The following is a 23,030-nucleotide window of genomic DNA, read 5'->3' as shown; positions in this document are numbered from 1 at the left end:
ACCATCGTTATTCAAACTACTGGTTGGTGTTCTGTTTTTAATACTAATAAAAACAAAATTTGTACTGAAATGTAGTAATTAAAAAAAAACACTGAAAATGATGTTTAAAAATCTTTATACAAGAAAGTCAAAAAAGTTTGATTTATCTGTAAATATTTTTCTTCCAGTTTCACCCGACCAAGACAAGTGCGGGGGAGGTGGATGGTTCTCAGACCCGTCATCAACTCAATGCTACCTCGTCAGTTTGTAACTAATAAAAAAAAATTCTACAATCATAAATAGGCTAATTCTGTTTCGTGCCGGAACTGATTAAAATGTTTTTTATAAATCTCTTGTATAAATATGTGATACTACTCCAGATAAACGGGGATCAGACGCGCACGTGGTTCGATGCCAGATCGGCTTGTCAGGCCGCAGGTGGAGACCTCGCCTCGATCAACTCGCCTGATGAATCAAAATTTTTGTTCTGTTAGTTCAAATATTTTAATTCGATTGTAAAACAAACAATGTTTTTATACTAAAATAAATTTTCTTAATTTTTATGATTCATTATATTAATTGATATGAACACAAATTTAAAATGGAGTCAAGTATGTATAGCACTGACTCTTTTAATATAAATGTTTCTAACTACAACTATTCCAAATAGGCTTGAAATATTTATACGGCGTATAAGCAATTTTAAAAATCTGTGCACATAAAACTGTTTCATTTTAAAACAGATAAAGCAAACTTTTAAGCAAAAGTTAAGCAAAGTATTTAAAACTGGTCTATATGGACAAAGTTAGTTAAGCCTGCTATCTTACCATAATAACGTTCGAACAGCCGTGGTCCAGGGAATACCCACAATCGCGAACATTTGGATCGGCCTCATAGATTCGAACCCCTTTCCCCACGACATACTCGACACTGCCGACAGCGGATGGGCCTGGTCTGATGGGTCACCTCTTCCCTATATAAACTGGGGCCTCGGTTGGTTTGCAGAGCACTTTTATATTAATTAAAACTAACTTTTAAAACCATATTGTTTTCAAATAACCATTGAGTAAAAGATAACTAATTTGCTATTCAAAATATTACAAATAAAAAGTTTTTTTTTTTCATTTGCTTGTTTGTTAAGTAAACCTAACCTATATAAGTGTATAAAAATAAGTTGGACAGATTTCAAATCAAATGTCTTAAAGGTTAAACTAATGTATACATACAACTAAATTAAAGTTTGCTAAAGTTAACTAAACAAGCAACTTAACATTTAAATTATCAAACTCTTCAGAGTTTTAACAAAGATTTTTGAAATATTAAACTTTTCTATCCGCTAGGGGAGCCAAACAACGCTGGTGACGAGGATTGCGGGGAATTTTACACGGGAGACTCGACGTGGAACGACATCGACTGCTACTACCACAAGCACTACATGTGCGAGAAGAGGGGAATCACCACGAGCGTGATCGGGGACCAGGGCGAGGAGGAGGAGTGCGACGCCAACGAGTCTTGCTGCTTCAAGTTTGTTGTTGTTGAAAAAAAGAAAACTAAACTTGTTTTTAGTTTTCGCTTTTTTTCTAAATCTTTTTGTTCACTAAATATAATAGATATATTTATTAATCACCTGTTTTTGGTGACAGACTTTTGGATCAATTATTGTTCTGTATTACTGTATTGTACAATTGTAAATTCCATTTAAATACTAAACGTATGTTAAACTAAATTTTACTTCAAACATAACCTCGATTTCCATAATGAAAACGATTTTTTCAGACACTTAGGTGCGGAGTACGGATCGACTCTTCCAGACTCTGCGATGACGGCTTCATCTGAAAAAGATCATTATTTTGGAGCGTGGAGAGGTAGACTAAACACTCCGGACGATATTGCTGATTTTGTGAGTGAAAATATTAAAAAAAAATACTAATTTTAGCTACAGATAAGATTTACAAATGCATTTAATAACATTTAAGGTAGTTATTATAATCTTTCTAGTACGTTTCAAGTTTCCAGAATTTTATACAGCTCGGAAGTTAAGACGCGTATACATCCTCCGTACAAAATAACATTTAAAGCCAAATACAGCATCTTTGGCTTATAATATTATGTTTTTCGTTAAGTATTCAACTACGGAACACTTTCAATAATCTCTTTGTAGATAGTAACTATCTTTTTTTTAAATTCAAGGACAACATTCAAAAAGGTCAAGGTCATGGTGGTTGGCAACCGTTGTCCCAGTCCAAAGACCCTGAACCATGGCTACAAGTTGATTTTCCGAAACCGGTCAACGTTAAAGGGGTGATCACACAGGTAACTTCTTCTGATTATATTGTTTTAAGTTTGTTTTCAACAAACAAATTTCAGTTACTGTTTGAAAACTAGGTACAAAAGTTATTACCTCCGAATTCTGTCAAGGTTTTAGAGTTAATTTCAGATAATTAATAACTATAATTTGTGTTGTTTGAAATTTCTTTGCATTTTATTAATCATAGTTTCTTATTAAACTTATCTGTTTAAACACTTGTATTAAATAAAAATACTTAATTCTAATAATATTAACGAAAATAATGATAATAAATTCTATTAATTTTGTATAAATATTATAATAATGATATTAGTAATTAATCTTTTTATTGCTAACAAAAAAAGTTTACGTTCCAAACAAATACGTTAGCATCAAAAATTTTTAGAAAAATTTGTAATTTAATTTTAAAAACAGAGCTTTTAGTAAAAGTTTAGTTTTATTTTTCTCATTGAAAACATTTTTTTATAAATTTTGTAACTAAAGTGTACATTTATACGAAAATAACTTACAATTATTATTGTTGTGCTTTAGGATAACTATCAAAATTCAAACTGTCAAAAAAAACTAACTAAATTGAGTTTTGTTCAACTAGCCAATACATAAGCATTTAAGGTTTTGATACATTATTGTTATGTAGTGAAAAAAATAACTATTTTAGTCTCAAATTAGTTATACTTTTCTTATAACAAAAAAAGTAAATAGTCAAAACTGTTGCCCTCAAACGTATAAAGCAAAATTCATATGGTTTTAAACTCAATATAAGCTGTTCACTAGGGAAGGAATGGTATTGGACAGTTGACGGACAGACAGTGGGTGACCAAGTACAAAGTGGCTCACAGCATGGACCACCATAATGTAGGGGCTAACGTGCAAAAGTGGGAGTTTTTGTCCGACCTGGACGGAAAGCCTATTGTTAGTTTGATTGAATAAATTTTAAAGTGTTTGTTATTTAGTTCTGCTTACATTTTTCAACAAAATACTTATAAAAAACCTTGTAAAGTTTAAGTTTAGTGCTGTTTTATCGTGCTTATAACGGATCACTAATGAAAAAGTACTAAATACTGTCTAGTTAGCTAAATAATAAATTATCTTACTTGACAGCTCCTAACTGAGTAATGATTGATATTTAAGTTTTGATTTTAATTTTCTAAACTAACATATTAGAATAAATTTCCACGATCTTAAAAATTTGATACTTGTAGAATTAAGTAAACTTCTTGCCAAATCAAACTAATAAGAACTATATTTGACATTAATAATTTCTATAATTTTTTAAAATATAAAGCATCTTTCAGCTTATGTCTAGTTTACAATAACTTCTATCAACTAAGTTTAACTGTTTCTTTCAGGAATTCGGTGGAAACTCAGACCAGAACACCCACGTGACAAATATATTTCCAAGGAGCGTCGTGGCCACTCACATGAGGTTGTACCCCTTGGAGTGGTTCGATGATTGCATCATGAGGCTGGAATATATCGGCTGTAATAACAGTTAGTTTGAATGGAAATTTAAACTATTTATAGTTAGTTTGTAGACTGCCAGAAATATGCTTAGTTTTCGATATATTTTTTACATGGACCGTTTTAAGATAAAAATAAATTATTTTAATAATAAAGAAACTTTCTATCTCAATTTATTTTGTAAGTAAACAGTTTTTTTAGGTAATTCTTATTCAACAAAAGTTTTAAAACTAAAAAAAAATAAATATTACCAAATAAGTAAAAGTTCACTGTTTGTTAAAATATTGTTATTGATTGTAAAAAAAATCACATTTGCATTCAGGTTGTCTTCACCCTCTTGGCATGGCTGATGGCTTCATTCCTGATAATTCGATAACCGCATCTTCCTCCACCTCCGGACACGAAGCTAAACAGGCGAGAGCCACTCTTCAAAACGATTGTTAGTTTGCAAAGTTATTACTTTTTTACCTGTTTTAGGTGTTTTTATTTTATTTTGATTTATAAAAATGTTTGGATCAACTATAGAGTTAAACTATAGTTTTAAGCAAAAATAAGCTAAAACCGTTAAGTTTAACAATATATCCATTAGTGATTAATTTCACAAAACTAATAAATACAAGCTCTATCAAGTAGAGTGTGAATAAATAAAACTGATTATAAAAACTTAACAGTTGTACGTTATGTTGTGACCGCAGCCTTTAGTATGTTTGTTCAAGTTTATAATAACAACTATTACTATATGTTTTGATTTTTAGAAAACAAATTAAGAGATCTCAACTACGATAAGATAATGCATAATAAAGCATAATAATGCAAATAAGATAATTCACAATAAAGTCTTGAAAAAATAGAAATATAATAACTATTGTGTTAAATACATTTTTGAGTTTGAAATCTTTAAATAACTACGATAATTAAAATTGTTGAAGTTCTAAAAAGCTAAATTAAATTAATCTATTTAACTTAAGTTATTTGTCATGTTAAAAATAATTTCCGTGAATCTTTACTAGCAATATAACTACTTCTTTTATTTATGAAAATTCCTTGAATTTTACTTAACTAACGTTTTTTTGGTATTCATACCAACCTCTACAAATCCCCTAACTGTTTAAAACTTTAACCTACATGTCTTTTTTTTTGTTTTAATTCAACTAAAGCTAACCAAATTATATTCAGTCTCGTGTTTGGCTGATAGCAACGACAATGGAGCAGGTTATAGGGGATTCGTCAGCAAGACTGTCACTGGTCTCGATTGTAAAGACTGGACGGATCCTACCAACAAAATGTTAGTTGTAATTTTAAGTTGATGTCAAAGTAAAAAAGCTACTGTTTTGATATATGTACATCGAAGTTTTTTACTTAATACGTTAAGATTGTTTATAAATACAGCTTCAAACAAAATAAAATTCTTTTTATTTGTAGTAACATATTACAAGACTGTGAAAAAATTACTTTTCTATACAAAAAAAAGTTACAAAAATTTAAAACTTTTTTAAGATAAAATAAAACTAAATATCAAACACTAAATTATACGTTTGCGAATGTAAACATTTAATCAACTTATTCTGTTACCTAGCAACCCGACTACCAACCCGGATGCAGGGCTGAGGGAAAACAAATGCAGAAATCCGGACGGTAAAGATGGACCCTGGTGTTATTCTCCGGACCCCACCAAAGAATGGGAGTATTGTGACGTGCCAACGTGTCCCTGTTAGTTTATTCGTGACGTAATAATGCGTCTTAAGTAGTTTTAATTTATCTTTTATATGTATTTATTTTTAGAACTTTTCCTATGTGTTTATTATCTAAATTTTATAAAATTTGAGCTTTTTCCAAGATTAAACAAGTCTTTTGTAAAACTTAAAGTTTACCATTAGGGCTAATCGTATTTAAGTCTCTGTTCAAATTACTTTAACATGCATATTAAACCTGATTTTGTGACTTTTTATTTACTAATATATAATTTTAAATAAGCATACTTTCTTTAAAGTATAGTTTGACTATTTAAAATATTGAAAAATTGAAATATGTTTGTGTTCTTTTTTAATATTAAACAATTGTAAATTAACACATAAACTTTTCATTAGTTGAAAAAGTAGCTAGCATCACAAGCTGAACATTTTTTAATTTAATTACGGGTACCAGATCTTAAGATACATCCTTTTTCTTCACTGAAAATTGTTAACATACAGCGTACACACCAACCGGCTGGACTCCATCTACTAATGCAGCTACTGAATGGATACAAGTTTCTTTTAAAGACTTCTTCAAGGTTTGAAAACATTTCTACAAAGTTTTTTGTATTTTTCGAAAACCAAGCAAGAACGTGGGAAACATTTCAGCTTGAAGTATTGTATTTTAACTAAAATTTTATTTCTTTCACAAACAGAAAGCTTATGAAGCATTGAACTTTAACAATGTTGATAGCAGTGTTTTTATTTTTATTTACAAAGTTTTTTGACAAAAAAGAAACTGCTTCAAGTAAGTAAAAGTCAATAAACGATTAACTCATCTTACTACAATAATAGCTATGTAACAATATTAAATTTCATAAATATATCTAAGGTATCAGGAATAACCTTGTACGGAACTACAACAACAGGAAACTACCTCACTTCTTACAACATACAATTCAGTGACGATGGGCAAAAGTTCAACTATTACACCAACCAAGAAGGGTTTATGCATGTGAGTTTATAAATATAAGATTTTTGGCTTAAACCAACCAAAAAGTTTAATGGATCTTTTTAAAACTGTATCTTTTTACTTCATTGCCCTAACTAGTTAAAGTATATACTGTTAGATTAGAGAGCTTATATAAAAATGCTTCAATTAACCAGATATTCGAGGGGCTTCACGATCAGGTTACGAACGAGGAGTCGATCTTCAGGGAGCCGATCGCGACCAAGAGCCTGAGGCTGATCCCGAGGACTTGGGTGGGAAACATCGTGATGCAGTTCGAAGTGATGGGCTGCTACAACTACGAGAGGATCACTTGTGCAGGTAATTGATATTGTTGAGGTTTAATAAAAAGAATTGGTTTAAAAGCATATGTCACACAGTACTTAGACAACTAATATGAATAATTCTTTGAGAAAAAAAAAATTGAAAGTTTTACTCGTTTTCAAAAAGGGTTTCAAAACATACTTAAAAAAACTTCTATGCCAAAAGTAAAATTCAAAACAAGAATAACTTTTTAACTTTATTTCTTAAATAAGTAAAGATGTCCAGTATTAATAGCAGTTCATGTGACAAAAACATTGCGATGATAGCCTGTATTTAAAGACCAAATTTACAAATTGCATTAAAGCTCTTTAATTTGTATTTGGAAAACTACCGAAAAAACTGTACGACCAAAAGTAATCAAAATATTCGGCAGACACTGCGAAGGAGTTTGACACTGGCCTCAACAATGACGTCACAATAGACTGTCCGGCAGGATGCGTCGAAGATCCGTCCAGCGGTCCGGTATACGGCGGAGGTGACGTGTCTAAACAAAGATATGCCCAGGTTCGTTGGTCGATAAAAATTAAGAAATAAATGAATAAGACAAAAATGTTTTAATTTTAAATAGTTATTTTGTTTTTTATATTTAGATAACGTCGTATGATCACAATTATTTTTCTTAACAAATAGTTTAAGTCTGGTAAAAAAAAAGCTACCGAATTAAGACAGTAAATCAACAAAGTTAACGACTATGTACACTAAAAACAACTGTTTTGTGTGTAAAACCAATGTTTTTTTTAAACTGCGCAGGAATCCGCAATTTGTCCGGCCGCAATCCACGCGGGAAGACTGAACAACAAACATGGCGGATCGGTGAGTTACGCTTTGGTGGCGGGTCAAGCACAGTACACCGGTTCTGTCAACAACGGAATCGCCTCACAAGCGTTTGTTGATTTCAGTTTTAATTTGTTTCAAAAGTTAAAGCTAACCTATAATGAACGAAATCAACTAAGATGATTAAAGGCAACTACTATCTTTTTAATTAGTTGGATAAGCGTTGATATGTTTACAATAGTTCTATTGAGCTGTATTATAAATTAATTAAGGAAACTAATGAAGTTAAGAATTAATTTATTTAATTAAATTAAAATTAAATTAAAAAACTTTCGTCGTTTTTTAAAGCATCAATGCTTAATTATAGTAGTAGTAGCTTTTGCTTATCATTATAAGCTTTATATCAAATTAAATTTTTTAACAAAAATACTTAAAAATTAATCGGTTTTACTTTATTAGAGTTTTGCTAACTTAAACTAAAATGACTAAATTAAACAAGCACAAGTAAAGTTTAACATTTTTAAAGTAAACTTTTTTAGTTTTCCTGTCATTCATTAGCATTTTTATAAAATTTAAAAACACAAAACAACTTAAAGTTACCTCATCTTAACTTTGTCATTAGACAAAAAATACGTACTTGTAATAACTAAAATAAATTAAAATTAAACAAATACAGATACCAAACATCTGCAAATTCCATCAACTTCGAAGGAAAAGGTTTGTAAACACGCTTTGGTAACTCTAGTTACTCAGTAAACTTTACTTTAACACAACCACCCTAGTAAGCTAGCTTGTCATTTAAACCTTTTAGCGACTAAAATTTTTATTCAGTTTAATAATTATTTATAAAAGTTAAAATTTTCATTATTGTGTTTTACTTAAATAAAAGACTAAAAACGTAATTAAAAAATAAAAATCTAAAACTTTTAAATACAAAGGAAATGTAAAAAAACATGTTAACAAATTGTTTATGACGTCACAGTGTTTAAGTGCGACGACGCTGCGGGCTGGAAGGCGTGGAAGGACCACTGCTACTACTACTCGCCTAAGGGTGTGAAGAGGACGTGGTACGAGGCAAGACAGGAGTGTATTGACATGGGAGGAGACCTGGCCAGCATCAACACCAAGGGAGAAAACGATTTCGTCGAAAGTGTCATCTGGCAGGGACGTTAGTTTTAATATAATATTGAAAGTTGTTAACATTTATTTGTTAAATATTTATATTTCCTTTATTATCTATGGATAATTCAAGTTACTTATTATTGCTTGTTTGCTAAAAACAAGGTTTGCTGATGTCCTTTTGTATTAATTGACTAAAAAAAGAGTTATAAATGAAAGTGTAAATCTATTATCTGTTTCAGCAGCGAATTAAAAAAAAAGATTTTAGAAAAACAGAAACAATAAAATGTATAGAATTTTTATTAGCTTGATGATAATTTAAATCTTTTTTAAGCTTTAAACTAAGCACCTATAGTATTTTGCATGAGCTTATTTTTCGGATACCGTGTTTGTACCTCAATTGAATATTAAATGGTTTAGGTAATAACTATTGCAAATTTTGGTTTTTTAAAACTAAAATTTATTTGATTTCAAAACAGTTAATGTTAAAACTTACTTTTATTTTCTAAAGCTATTGGTATGATTTCAAAAAAAAAACATTAGCTATAATTTATTACCAACAGACAGAGAAGATTTAGAAGATGTAGATGTTTGGATTGGGTTGAATGATCTGGACAAGTACAACTACTACCAATGGGTCGACGGATCTCCTGTGTCTTATACTAAGTGGTCGTTCAACGAACCAGATGGCGGAGTTAGTTGATATTTTTGTTAGAACTTTTTTTTTAATCTATCTCAGCGATCAGCTAATGCCTTAAGATCTTTTAACTGTTAAGCAAACAAAACACTAGTCAACGACTCTTTATAACTGTGAACATAAACACAACAAATAATAAAATAGATGTTTGTGTTTGTAAATGATTATCTGGTTTTCTCTAGTTTTTTGACTGTTTCTATTGAAAAAAAAATAATAAGAAATCTTTAAGAGTTTATCTATCATGAAACTTTCATAAAAAAACTACTTATAATGCAATATATTATTTTTCTCAACCTAAACTTATTAAATGGTCAGGATCCGCAGTGCGTGAAATTTATCCGTTTGGAGGGGTACTGGTCGGACAAGAAGTGCACCCAGCAGCTGCCCTACATGTGTAAGAAGTCCAAGCAACTGATGGAGGACACGGGAACTGGTGACTTGCCCGTGGAAGAAGGCTGCGACCCCGGCTGGTCGGCCTATGGTCGGTTGCTAATTTATTTGGTCTTTAGGAACATATAGATAATATTTGTTTTTAAGTTTCCTAAAGATTTTTTAATGCCTGAATTGTCTTGCTAAATTGTTGTTTTAGATTTTTTGACTGATGATACTATATTTTAAGAAAGTTTAATAACTTCCTATCCGCTATCAGCTAGTATTTACTCGTAAATGTTTATGAGACATGTCAAACAGAGTCTTCGTGCTACTACGTGAACACCGACGACACCATATACAGGTATGCGAGGGAGATTTGCGCTGAGAACAAAGACGGAGCGTACCTGGTCAGCATCAATGACGGTTACGAGCAAGCCTTCGTCAACTCGCTTGTTAGTTGAAATTGTATTTGCGATTTGGTTTCTGCTTATAAGCATTGTTTTACCTTAAAATTTTAACTGCTTTATCCGCTATAAAGAATTAAAGGCTTATATATTTATTTGAAAGCTGTCATACGCATTATATCGGCGTTTTATTAGTTAAATATTAAGGTTACACAACTGTTTTGACAACTATTTTTTTATAACAAAGTATATCATCAAATTTTCAAATATACCTTTAGCCAAGGTTTTTAATTTCATGTAAACGAGTAATAATGTTAGAAGTAAGTAATAAAAGTTGTTGGTTTTATGTACTTGTTTGTAATTAAAAAAACGTGTTGTGTCCAAACACTAAAAACTTTCAGGTGTCCGCAAAACTGCGTCCAGGTCTGAACTACACAGCATGGATCGGGTTCGCCGGAAGAAATTTAGACGACAACATGGCCGAAATCGTTTACGAATGGGAATCAAAGGAGCCGGTCACTTACACAAACTGGAACGTTGGACAGCCCCGTTAGATTTGTTTCATAGTTTGACGATTGCATCAATTTTTATTATAAAACAGTCTAAAACTTGTGGCTCAAAAGTAAAAATCAAAAGTTAAACAGAATAAACCATTGCGAGTTGACTTTTTAAATTTTAGTCATACGTAAATATTTCTTACATTAAACAAAATATTCATTGTGCGTTTTCAAGAAAAGAAACACTAGGAAAAAAATTTACAAAAGTTTTAGATATTTTAAACATACTTTACTTTTAGCGTAGTTATAAATTTTAAACATCAAAAAGTTCTTAACAATTAGAGTAAAAAAAAAACGAAAAAAATATCATTTTATTTCTTTAAAATAGCTTTTGTATAAAAAAGGTACGAGTTTTAAGAATTTGAGGGCTAATGAAATAATGCTTTCAATATAAATAAAATAAATTTTCAAACTATTTAAAATAAATTTATACCATACAAATGTTCAACAGAAACGAGGTACGAGTGCGCGCTGCCGTTCACGTACAAGGGAGTGACGTACAACGAGTGCACGACCGACGTGCCGTCTCCGGCCAGGCAGAACGAGCCGTGGTGCAGCACCGATGCGGAGTACAACGGTTTCTGGATGTACTGCAGCGACAAGCGGGCTGTTGCCTGCACCTACCTCGACCCCATCAACGGTTGGTTTGCTGTTGGAAAACGTCTTTTTTAGACTGTATTTTAAATTTGTAGAGTTTGATATATCTAGATGTATTTTAAATTCATAAAGATGTTGTATAATGGGTATAAATACAATTAGTTTTTGTTTACTACATCTTCGGTAACTATTAAATTTTGTTCGATAGACAAAATTAAATAGTTAATTAAGTTTTTCAACCTATGCTGTTGTTTTTATATAAGTGCCAATGCTATTAAGTATTTTTGATAAAGAAAATAAGGGTCAAATTTAATAAAGTGTTTGTCAAATCACTAAAAAGTTTTCTGTTTGTTTTTTATCTCATTTAACTTATAAGATCGATACACTTCTCACAACTGACAGGTAAGTGGAACGTAGACTTGTGTGTGAACGACTACCACTTTGTATGCGAGAAACCGAGGGTTGGATACCCGCAACCTTCCTATACCACCCCGGATCCCTCATTGAGTTGCCCAGATGGCTGGCTAAGCGATTCCACTTCATCCTACTGCTACATGGTGTGATAATGTTCTGAACAATATTTTTTGAAATTTTATTTATTGTATGTTTGAGTAGCTGTTTGTTTAGAAATTTCTACTGCAGCTTATTGCTTTTAAAGACATCATCTGTTTGGTAAAGTCAATTTTGTTTATCAATCAATGGTATTAGAACCTCTAAAAGTTTACTTTATTAAAAAAGTTTAAAAACTTTTTAAAATCTAAATTTAAATAGCAAACACTTTAAACTTATACAAATCTTCAATTACAGCAATACTGAAACACGTTTTGTATCGACACTTACTGCTCAGGAATATAAACATTCAATTTTATTTAAGACATCGAAAATAACTTTATAATATTTCAACTATCAGGTGATGGAGTCTCTGGACGACGCTGACCGGAAGACGTGGCAGGAAAGCGTGGACTACTGTCGCCACTTGGGGGCGGACCTGGTGTCGGTGCACTCGCAGGAGGAGCAGGCGAGCGTGATACAGGCCGTGCAGCGGGTCACCGTCAACTCTTACGTGTACTTCTGGATAGGGCTGAACAACCTGGTCCCCAAAGACGGATACCAGTGGTCCGACGGTTAGTTATTTTTGTGCATTTAAATTGAATTCGGGATATTTTGAATGTTTTTGAATATTTTATAAATAACCTGATACAAAAAATACTTATTGGTTTAAATGTACATAGTCAGTCTGTTTTTTAAGGAATTTGAAAACAGTTAGAGCGGTTTTAAAGATTACATAAAATGCACGTTATGATATTCTTGATGAAGTTTTACGCAAGCAGATTCCTATATATATATATGTGTATATATACATATCAGGCTTAATAATCAGCAGCCTGACGCTGACGGCTACGTTAAGTTGCTTAGAATATTTCTTTAATTGTTTTCTTTATAAATTTATAGTATTTAATGAAGGTTTTTATAGAATTTATGAAATGTATTTTGAAAATATTTACTATACTTTTTACAGGTGTTACAAATGTTTACTTAACACAACAATAACATTAAAACAAGTTTAAACTTATGGTAATGGCTGCCACAAACTATTAAGCTTATTTTTAATATAAATATAATTACTTCTGTATTACTAACATTTTTTATAGAACATGCTTTTTTATAGTTTGTAATTCAAACTTAAATATAAAAACATATAATTTTTTTTTTCAGGATCTCCAACGGATTACTATAGCTGGGGTGACGGGGAGCCCAACAACTTTGAAGGAAGTGAAAATTGTATCGAAGGACAATTTTACGCAGGCGTTGAAGGGTAAGCTGATTTATAGCAGTTAATTTTTGATTGTAAAAGTAACATAAAACTTACTCTCATAAACTGCTGCTTAATAATAGGATCTTATAAATATTAATTTTTGAATACGAAAAACTTAAATGAAAGCGATGTGGATGAAACTATGTTTGTTAAGTTACTCTATAGGTAGCCAAAAAAATGGGTAAAAAAAAAGACGTTCATCTTTCGACGAACATCTTTGAAAAAATACGGAGAGAAAAGATTAAAAAAAAAAAGATCAAAAAAGCCCTCCGAATTCGCCCAAACTTTAACAACTAATTTAAATTGTTACAAACATATACTGTTTATATCATTCAATGTAATCTTAACAGTTGGAACGACATTGAATGTCAAAGCAAACGAAACTGGATTTGCAAAATAGCAAAGGGCAAGTCACCGTTAGCACCGCCAACAGAACCACCTAAAAGGGGCGAGATTGACCCCGCGTGCGGCACCGACCAGTCATGGGTAAGTACAACTTCAAACTAACACTTAAAGTAATTAAAACAAAGACTCTTTTAATCTAAACACGTTTGCTTTCAACCAGCTTTAAAGTATGTTGAAGACACTTAATTATTTTGAAATTGTACGAAAGTTTTACCGATGAAAACTTTTAGTAAATTAAAAGCTCTTTTATGAATTACTAATTCGTTTCTGAGAAAACTAGCTTCTGTAAAAAATGTTCAGGAAAGTTTGATTGCCCCAAAACTAAACAAAAATTTATACAAAAATTCGAGAGAAAAATTAATCAAAACCGAACTTAAACCAACACGTCACACGCAGGTCAGGTACCAAACGTCGTACAACCAGGACAAGTGCTACCTGTTCAACGACCAGTCCTCCCGCCTCACCTGGCCCCAATCGAACGATTACTGCAGGGGACAGGGCGGCCAGCTGGTGGCAGTGCACAGCGACGACGAAAGCTTGATGCTGCAGTCCTGGACCGCAATAAGTTCCGCGTCCAGCTTCTGGATAGGACTCAGGGTGGGTTTTGGAGTTTTGTATTTTTTATATGATAAAGTAAGATGGATTGTTTATAACAGCCTTTGTCTTAGCTGAAAGGAGATTCACACGCACTTATCAGTATGCTGTTTCTTTTTTTACATACAAAATACTTAAACACTGTATCTATTTTTATTCTTAACTTTTTGTTAAAAATTGATCCTTTTCAGTTTAAATTTTGATATTTTTTGGACCATGACAATACTTAACATTCTCTAATAGAGCTGACATTGGAATAGTAAACCTAAAGCTACATTGTATTTGTAATAAAAACATCTGAATTTTCAATGACTAGATATTCTAAAATCTTAAAACAGTGTTAGTTTTTAGTTTAAATGAAAATGAAAGTTAAAATGAAATGTCGCATTAACATTGTTTTTGCTATTAAATTGTTAATGGTTGAAACGATATGGTTTATTTTAATTGAAGAACATTCTTGAATAAAAACTTGGTTAAAAAATTAAAACTTTAACCAAACTAAAGACAGAATACTAAGTGTACGAGAATATACCTTGGTATGACCTGTGAATTGGTGAAGACTTTTCTTAGAACTTATGTTATATTTCTTTAATTGTTAAAAAAGTTGTATTGCCTCGTTTCAAACAATTTTAGCTGTGATAAAATAAAAAACAATCCAAAGTAAAACAATAGTGTTTACAATAATTATATTTAAATGTTCAATGTATTTTAGTTGCTGTTTTTAAGCAGATATAAAAAACGGAAAAAAAATGATATAAGTGACTTTTGTTCACAGGACAGAGGAGATAGAACATTTATTTGGGCGGACGGTTCACCAATAGATTATGTGAATTGGAACGCTGGAGAGCCTAACAACTATCTCGATAGCGAAGGTCAGTACTATGTTTTTGAAAAACTTTGTGTAACTTTTTTTCTCTACTCAAAATATGGTCAGTTTATAGACACGGTATGCAATAAATTAAATGCTGCTGGCTTAACAGAGTGTATGTTATATAATCTTTTACTTTTAACGTTCTAAAAAAGTTTTTAATTCTAAAATTTTAAAACTATTTTCGACATGAATACTTTAACTAAATAGACAATTTAATCACAAGTTACCTGATAAAACTGTATCCGTGGTGTACGACTCGATAACCTAAAGGTTTTTTCGTGCACCAAGTCCTTGGACAAAACTCTTTGAGCGATTTTTCATTTTTTCGTTCAATAAACAGTAAATATGAGGAAAGTTTAAAAAACCAACTTAAATAATAAAACTTCAAACCTTAAATAAGTAAAACATAAGTAGTAAATAGTTCTTTTGTTAAGCAAACACTTTTAATTCCTTTGATTTTTGTTACTCTTTTGTTTGTTTATTAATTTTATTTCTGGACACAACTTTCATTAAAAGTCTGTCACTTTAGCTTTTTTCAAGGTTTTACATTTCAAAAGTATAAAAGTATTTTTTATCTGGAAAATAATAATAAAAAATACTAAACAACAAAATCGTATATATACAGATTGTGTCAACATATACTCGGACACCGCTCTCTGGAACGATGAGAATTGCGGAGCGTCAAACCACTTCATCTGCGAAAAGTTCCTCTCCTCATCTTCCGTCACCGTCCCTCCCACCCTCCCGCAACAAGGTTACTGTCCCGGGGGTTTTACCGAATACGGAAACAACTGCTACATGAGCAGCAAAGAGGTTTGTTTCACTTTTGAAGAGTTCAGGTTGTTCGGTTTCCTATGCATGATTGTTGTGTTATTTATCTATTAAAGCAAATATTCAATATTTGAAGTAGTACTACTGAAACATAAAAAAGTTCTTAAAATAAAATTAAAGTTTAAAAGATACACCTACGTTCAAAAAATGAGCTTAATTCGCGTATAACTTATGGGTTTGAAGCATTCTAGAATATTTCTTTAAAGTACTCCTGCATTACACTTGGTTAGAAACTGTAGGTTGACGTATGATTGTTAATTTTTTGTAATATTCTGCTCAACAACAAACAAAGGCATTGAGTTTCTAGAAAAATAAGATTAATATGTATTTTTATGACTGAATTTAATAACAATTAAGTCTTTTTAAATACTATATTACCTACATTTTAATACATCGAAACAGGTTTCGTTAGATTACATTTTTGTATCAATAAATATTCGAACAACAAATGTGTTACTAAGTTGGTTTTGGCTCATGATTTGACCAAACCAATCAAAACAAAAAAAATTAATAAACATGTTAAAAAACAATACATAAATGTAAATACGAAAATAAAACAACTTACAGGTCGCATTGGATTGGACATCGGCAAGGGCGTGGTGCAACGACAAGGGTGGAGAATTGGCATCGATAACCAACGAATACGAGCAAGTTTGTACACTAACAGTGTATAAAAAAATACGTGTGATAAAATAAGATTAACATTCAATATGGATTAAGCAAACTTTTCATATTGTATATACAATAAATTTAATTATAAGAAAATCAAAGAATTATAATCCTGATGTTTTTTGTTTATTAAAAATAAGCCGAAATAAGTTAGTTGTATGTTCTTTATTACAATTTGATCAAAACACTAAAGGTAATAAGAAACAATTGTAAGAAAGCTGTTCATTTATATTAATCAAATTAGCCGGTTAGTTTAAAACAGCTTTTAATAACTATTTGAAATCAGGCTTTCCTCGTTAACTTCTTATGGGGAGACGCGAACAACTTTTGGATTGGTCTGACCGACAGAAACACGGGATACTTCGTTTGGATCGACCAATCAGATTACGTTTACACGAACTGGCAGCCCGGAGAACCAAGCGGTGGATATGTTAGTTTGTCTTTGATGAATTAATAAATAGATCGTAACATTCATTCTTGTATCGTGGCTATAGTGTTGCTGTTTAAAAAATAACGCTTTTAGTAAGCATTAACTGATTAAAACCTTATGTCTAAATTTATCTGACTATCTTATACTTAACCTTTTAAAGGAAAATAATTTTGTAACTATTGCTCAAACAAACTTGTTAATTGAAAATGTGTTGTTAATTGCAACAAGTAGGTAATATTTTTTCTAACAATTAACAAACGGATAATCGCAGGAGAACTGCGTGGAGATGCGGATAACCGGGAACGTGCATGGGGAGTGGAACGACCTCGACTGCTCCCAGCAGATCCCCTTCGTCTGCTCAACGAGGAAATCCCCTCAGCTACCCGCTCCCCCGGCGACCACCTCTCCCATCGGGTGCCCCGCAGGTTACTACTCGTCGGTTGGCAGCCAGGCGTGCTTCAAACTGGTCACCACCCCCAACACCTGGTCCGCGGCCCAGCAGGCCTGCAAGAACGAAGGTGGGACTTTTATTTTTAGAGAGTTTGTACAAATATTGTAAATTTAAATTTTAGTTTTAGTTGAAGCATATTGAATAATGAAATATTTTTGTAATCTTTGATACTGTTTTTTTTGTAGGCCAAGGAATAGAGTTGGCCAGTGTTGCAGAACTGTACGAGAATGACCTTCTCTTCAGTTACTTCTTCCAGCAAGTTACTACTGATTCCGTGTGGTTTGGACTGACTTTTGAAGTTGTTAGTTTTTTTTCACACATTTTTTACCTTACAGCATAAAGAAACTATTATTGTGTGTAGCTTGTTCTGCTAATAAAATAAAAACTCAAATACAAACTATATTTTCAAAAAGTATAGTTTTTATAACCCAGAGTAAAACAAGTAAAGTTCGATCAGTTTTGTGAAAACTGTTTAAACTTTTTTACTTACTTTAGCTTTATCCATGTACATTTAGTACAAATCAAAACGACTCATACGTTATTACTCCGATGTATTTCATTAAGATTTCGCTAGGAAGGTACAATTGAAAGCTTCATATTTAACTTTTTGACGGAATATTAAAAAAATACACCGGATGATAGCATAAGAGTTGATTATTACTGAATATAAAGTAAAACGACGTTATGTTCTGAATATTAAATATTTTTCTTAAAATATAAAAAAAAATTACCAAACAATTAGTGAAACATTTTAAAGCTAAGTAGTACGTTAACCGAGTTACGTCTACTTAAAGTTATAGATTTATAAAATAATTCAAGGACCAAGCAGCAGCCAGGGCGAACTACAAGTGGACGGACACTTGGCCGGTTACATACACCAATTGGGACACTCAACAGCCGAATGGTGAGGCATTGCAGGCCGGCACTGGCTGTGGAAGAATGATGAAGTTTGTTGATTTTGTTTTTTATAGAAAGTATCTTAAACAAACTGTGAAACAAAAAAAATAGAGTTGAAAGAAGTTTAAAAATTATATTAGTTTCAAAACATACTTAAATTTAAGCATTTGGGTAAAACTTTTTGTATAGCCTTATTAATTAAAACACATATAAAAAGAGCAAGAAAATAACATAAAATATTAATTTCAACCTTTTTGTTTTACAATCACCGACTTAATCAATTTAAACATCTTAAATAATGAACGCAATTTTCATAACACAGCAACGGAAGGTGGCAGGTGCTTAGCAACCAGCTTCAGGGGGTAAACTGCAACACCCAGCTCCCCTATGTTTGCAAGAAAATTCTGCAGGAAATTCCCCCTCCCCCGGAAACCCCCGTTGAAGACGGAGTTTGCGACAACGACTGGTTGTTCAGCGACGGAAGGGACTGTTACTATGTAGAGGTTCGTTGCTAGGCAAAACTTATTTTTTTCTGGCCTTGAAGTAATTTGTACAGAAACAAAATGTAGTTTTTACCAAGTGCTAATTAAGAACAACTAAAAAACTAAGCTTTTCCATTTTTAAAGTTAGTATTAATAAAAGTAGCAAAAAACGGCAAGTTTCCATTTACGTTCTATCGCGGATGTATAATACTGTTATTCACATTACTTTATTGAAATAGAATTAAAAAATAGATGTTACTTCACGATATGATGTGAAAAAAACAATAACTAGTAAAATATTCTATCAAGCTTAGTAATCTAGCTTACGGAAGTTATTTTTCAGCCCGGAATATATACTTCTGAAACAAAAACATGGGCGGAGGCGGACTTTTCATGCAAGAAGCGAAACGCCGAGCTTGCGAGCTTTCACAGCCCAGAAGAAGTTAAACAGTTGGTCGACAAGATTTCACCCAACTACCACAATTTGTACATCGGCCTCAGAAGCAACGGATACGGTGAGTTTTGAAATGTTCAAAAGTTTTTGTCAAATTAATTTACTATTTAAAAAAAACTTATTTGTAACTTAGTAAACTTGGCTAAAACGGAATAGGTTCAGTAAAATTCCATAAATTTAACTGAAAATTTGACAACTAAACTGCTAAAAAACACAACCCGAAAAACTATTCAGTACTCAAAAATTGGCAGTATAAAAAAGTTAATACAAACTAAACGAGTCACATACAGAGGGATGGACGTGGAGCGACAGTTCTCCTTACCAGTACTCGAACTGGGCGAACGGGGAGCCGAACGGCCAGGACGGGGAGGAGTGCGTGGAGATGTACCCGTGGGACGGCAGCTGGAACGACGTGCCCTGCTACGAAACCAGGGGGTTCGTCTGCAAGAGGCCTAAAGGTTTGAAAAAAGTATAGATTTTTTAACTTTGTAGGATTTAAGCTTTGTGGTTGAGAACTTTTTTTTTGTATGAAACGTTTTGTGTTGTAGTTGAATTGATTTTTTTTTAAATTCAATTTTTAAATTAAGAAAATTAGGTTCAATTTTAGATATTTTTTTAAAAGTTTATTTAGTTTTAAAAAACATATTTTAACTAGTTGAGTTTTTTAAGAATTGAAACAACTTATATTTTTTCTACATTATACATCCCAAAAGAAATCTTTATTTACTAGTGTTTTTATAACTATTAAAAAAATATATTCTTTTGTATTTAGTCATAAAAGACATTAAACTTTTTCCAATGTTTATAATAAAACTTATAAATATTTCTAATAAAATAGAACATGAAAATCAAAGTCATTTCGAAGTTCTTATCTGTTTTATATAAAAAAACGATAAAAAGACTTTAAACATTGAATAAAAAAAACTTTGAATATTCAGAATGAAAAACTAAGGTGTTACAGGTCTAACTTATAAGAACGTGTCTATGTAAAACAAAAACAACAAAACTTAACCTTAAAAAAGCTTAATATCACTTATAAACGATCAAGTCATTAAGTATTTCGAGAAAACACATACTCAACATTCGAAATATTCAACAGAATACTCGGTATGCAAGGTGGCGGTGAACGAACGTGATGAGTGCGGATTCGCGGGAATCACCGAAGACCAGTGTGTTGAGAGCAGGGGCTGCTGCTGGGACAGAACTTTCGCCGGAGGCAACATCACTGGGTGCTTCTACCCGTCAGGTTGTGTGACGTCATAATTGAAAACATCGTGTTGTGTTACATGCAGTGTTGTAGTTGTTTCTTTCGACTTCATAGCTTTTTTAAACGTAACGCTTGTAAAAAAACACCTTTAAAAAAAAACTGCTATCAGCATTATTTATAAAATAATGTAGTTTTAAATTAAATTTAACATATTTATTTCACTGAAAAAACATTACTTTTTAAAACTTGACTTTTCATAGTTAAGTTACTTATAGTTGTAACTTATATCAATATGTTTTTGAACTAACCTTGGCCACTTCTAAAGCATTTAAACTAGTAAAAATTTTAAAATATAATCGAACAACTTTTAGGATCTGGCGGACAACCAATTAATCCAGTTGACCCGTCCAAAGATGATTCTAGCACTGGGTTGTCAGGTTAATATATATAATAGCTCATCTTATGATTTACGATACAATTTCAACTAAATTAAAAAAGTTAAAGACTTCACTCTTGCCTCTTTACTATCAAATAAACATTTATTAAAAAAAACTAGTTTTTGTGAAATATATGATAACTTTTTTTTACAAACAAAATCTTAACTTGAGTTATTTTGTTATCTAGTCAGTTTTGTTTATGACTTTAGTTGGAGCCTATCAATTTCTCTGTTTAATAATTTTCAGGCGGTGCCGTGTTCGGAATAATACTTGCGTTGATAGTTGTCATAGCGGCCGCAGTGTTTGGTGGAATCTACTACAAGAAGAATTCTTCATCAAAGAGCACGTCTGTTCCCGACACGACTTACAACAAAGATCAGAGCAAGGGTTTCGATAACCCTATGGCGTTTGGGGTAAGTAAAAGTAATAATAAAATGCATGACATCAGTCGATTAGAGGCAAACTTTGTTAGGTGCTTACTTACAGCCTACGGTAAATTTTTTGGTTATTTAGAAAAACTGTTTTAACTTTATTCTTAAGTTAGAGCTTTAACAAAAACAGCATTTTTAACTTACTTAAATAAAATGAGTAAAACCTTTTATAAAAATTTTTAATACGTACTTTTATTATTATTTAATGTTGTTAATTAATTAAATACAAATAACTAACATTGCTTTTTTCAGTCGAACGCATAAAGAGCAAAAGTGTAAGAAGCTTAGAAGGTTTTGTTCAATCGTAATATTTATTTTTTTGTGTCTTTTATCGTTTTCATTTGCATTTTCAATAAACTGTTGTTCTTTTTAGATTTAGACAATTAAAGTTATTCAATTTATTATGTTTTAAGTATTTTTTAAATAATAATTTTTAAAGTTTACTACATTACTAGAATTCTTTGAATTTTTCAGATAAATAAACGTTTTCAACCTTTTTTAAAAAGCAAAATTATTTTAAACCTGTCAAGTTTCACCTCTTTGCATCTCGACCTCGAGCTAAAAAGAACTATGAATCTTCAACTAAAAAAAATTATCTAAGAAAAACTAAACAATCAGCCTTACAAGTTTTAGATTTTACTAAAATTTAAAAAAAAAAAAAATTGATATAGATGTGAAGTTAATTTAAAACGAAAATTAAGAGTTTTAACAAATCGATTTCCGTCAATACTAACTTATTACAGTATACACTTTGTTTTTTTAAACAAACCAAACTTTATACAATTAAAAGTTGTTTGCTATTTTTCAAATACCAAATTGATGTCTAGTTTTTTATTTAAGCACAACTAGATAACCCGTTATTAAAATGAAACTAAGTAATTACTTTAGTTATGTTTTATATGTTTTTGAATTCTAATTATGTACTGCATAAATTTATTAACAGAACTACTGTAACGTTTAATGTGCAAAATGCCATGATTTAGTTAAAACACGAAAATTAAAACATGCAACCTAAACCTTATATATAATGTTAACAGGTTTAATCGTTTTGTAAAGGTATACAATACTTTCTGACTTATAAGTCGTTCATGTATGTTTAAGATAGTCTACAAGTCATTTAAGTCATAACTTTTTTTATTTGATGTAATACTGCAGAACGCAATCGTATGTATATTTTTCTCGATTTAATCAATCGTCTACTAAGTTTCAAGTGCAATGCACAATCAAGTTATATAAAAGTTTTAAAAACTAAAAGGCAGAAAGAGAATAAAATTAATATGAAGCTGATGTTCTACAATTTATATTAGAGTATGTTTTCTATGATGTTTGTAAAAAAAATCTAAATTTTAATTGATCACTGAAAAAGTGTTTACCGAAATACTAAAAAAATTACTTACATTAAATAAAAAAAGCTTTTGGCAAAAAGTGCTTAGAAAATAGTTATTACCCACAAGATATAAGAAATACAATAAAGGTTCGAAGTATTTATATTACACTTTATTTATTACAATAACTAGTATTAAAAAAAAAAGAATATATGCTATAATGAATAAAGGTACAAAAAATCAAGTTTAAAACAATTAAAAGTAGCGGTCGTTTTGATGTGATGTTTTTTTACTAAAGCATCAAACTTTAGCTAAAACTCTATATTTAACACTAACATTTTATTTGTTAAAGCGTTTAATAATGCAAAACAGCAAAATTATAAAAAGAAAGTAATGGAATTTTGATCATAATAGTATTAAACTTGTAATAAAATTTTAATCTAAAATACATCTGCT

The 23,030-nt window shown here is 31.2% G+C and overlaps 1 protein-coding gene across 1 annotated transcript in view; it reads left to right on the top strand.

Annotated features, from left to right (window-relative positions):
- Window positions 1-21,513, top strand: part of LOC145828461 (uncharacterized) — a 29,972-nt gene extending 8,459 nt beyond the window's left edge. The window contains exons 14-55 of the mRNA XM_082936219.1: window positions 168-238; window positions 360-468; window positions 826-972; window positions 1,320-1,503; window positions 1,756-1,879; window positions 2,170-2,292; window positions 3,062-3,199; window positions 3,637-3,778; window positions 4,071-4,187; window positions 4,925-5,033; window positions 5,325-5,458; window positions 5,941-6,020; window positions 6,314-6,436; window positions 6,589-6,751; window positions 7,128-7,258; window positions 7,505-7,638; window positions 8,205-8,245; window positions 8,511-8,696; window positions 9,229-9,341; window positions 9,660-9,825; window positions 10,035-10,168; window positions 10,522-10,669; window positions 11,129-11,317; window positions 11,677-11,831; window positions 12,185-12,398; window positions 12,991-13,090; window positions 13,441-13,576; window positions 13,892-14,092; window positions 14,865-14,961; window positions 15,586-15,773; window positions 16,359-16,442; window positions 16,747-16,890; window positions 17,162-17,408; window positions 17,527-17,642; window positions 18,161-18,288; window positions 18,561-18,741; window positions 19,064-19,235; window positions 19,465-19,632; window positions 20,274-20,420; window positions 20,753-20,818; window positions 21,065-21,231; window positions 21,502-21,513. Coding sequence (XP_082792345.1) covers window positions 168-238; window positions 360-468; window positions 826-972; window positions 1,320-1,503; window positions 1,756-1,879; window positions 2,170-2,292; window positions 3,062-3,199; window positions 3,637-3,778; window positions 4,071-4,187; window positions 4,925-5,033; window positions 5,325-5,458; window positions 5,941-6,020; window positions 6,314-6,436; window positions 6,589-6,751; window positions 7,128-7,258; window positions 7,505-7,638; window positions 8,205-8,245; window positions 8,511-8,696; window positions 9,229-9,341; window positions 9,660-9,825; window positions 10,035-10,168; window positions 10,522-10,669; window positions 11,129-11,317; window positions 11,677-11,831; window positions 12,185-12,398; window positions 12,991-13,090; window positions 13,441-13,576; window positions 13,892-14,092; window positions 14,865-14,961; window positions 15,586-15,773; window positions 16,359-16,442; window positions 16,747-16,890; window positions 17,162-17,408; window positions 17,527-17,642; window positions 18,161-18,288; window positions 18,561-18,741; window positions 19,064-19,235; window positions 19,465-19,632; window positions 20,274-20,420; window positions 20,753-20,818; window positions 21,065-21,231; window positions 21,502-21,513 — 5,729 coding nt within the window. The remainder of the gene's footprint in view (window positions 1-167; window positions 239-359; window positions 469-825; window positions 973-1,319; window positions 1,504-1,755; window positions 1,880-2,169; window positions 2,293-3,061; window positions 3,200-3,636; window positions 3,779-4,070; window positions 4,188-4,924; window positions 5,034-5,324; window positions 5,459-5,940; window positions 6,021-6,313; window positions 6,437-6,588; window positions 6,752-7,127; window positions 7,259-7,504; window positions 7,639-8,204; window positions 8,246-8,510; window positions 8,697-9,228; window positions 9,342-9,659; window positions 9,826-10,034; window positions 10,169-10,521; window positions 10,670-11,128; window positions 11,318-11,676; window positions 11,832-12,184; window positions 12,399-12,990; window positions 13,091-13,440; window positions 13,577-13,891; window positions 14,093-14,864; window positions 14,962-15,585; window positions 15,774-16,358; window positions 16,443-16,746; window positions 16,891-17,161; window positions 17,409-17,526; window positions 17,643-18,160; window positions 18,289-18,560; window positions 18,742-19,063; window positions 19,236-19,464; window positions 19,633-20,273; window positions 20,421-20,752; window positions 20,819-21,064; window positions 21,232-21,501) is intronic.
- The last annotated feature ends 1,517 nt before the right edge of the window (window positions 21,514-23,030 follow it).

This window comes from Thalia democratica, chromosome 2 (assembly GCF_965202585.1).
Source record: "Thalia democratica chromosome 2, ktThaDemo2.hap1.1, whole genome shotgun sequence".
In the NCBI taxonomy this organism is placed as follows: Eukaryota; Metazoa; Chordata; class Thaliacea; order Salpida; family Salpidae; genus Thalia; species Thalia democratica.
The sequence above is the reverse complement of the archived record's forward strand: the minus strand, read 5'-3'. Positions and strand labels throughout refer to the sequence as shown.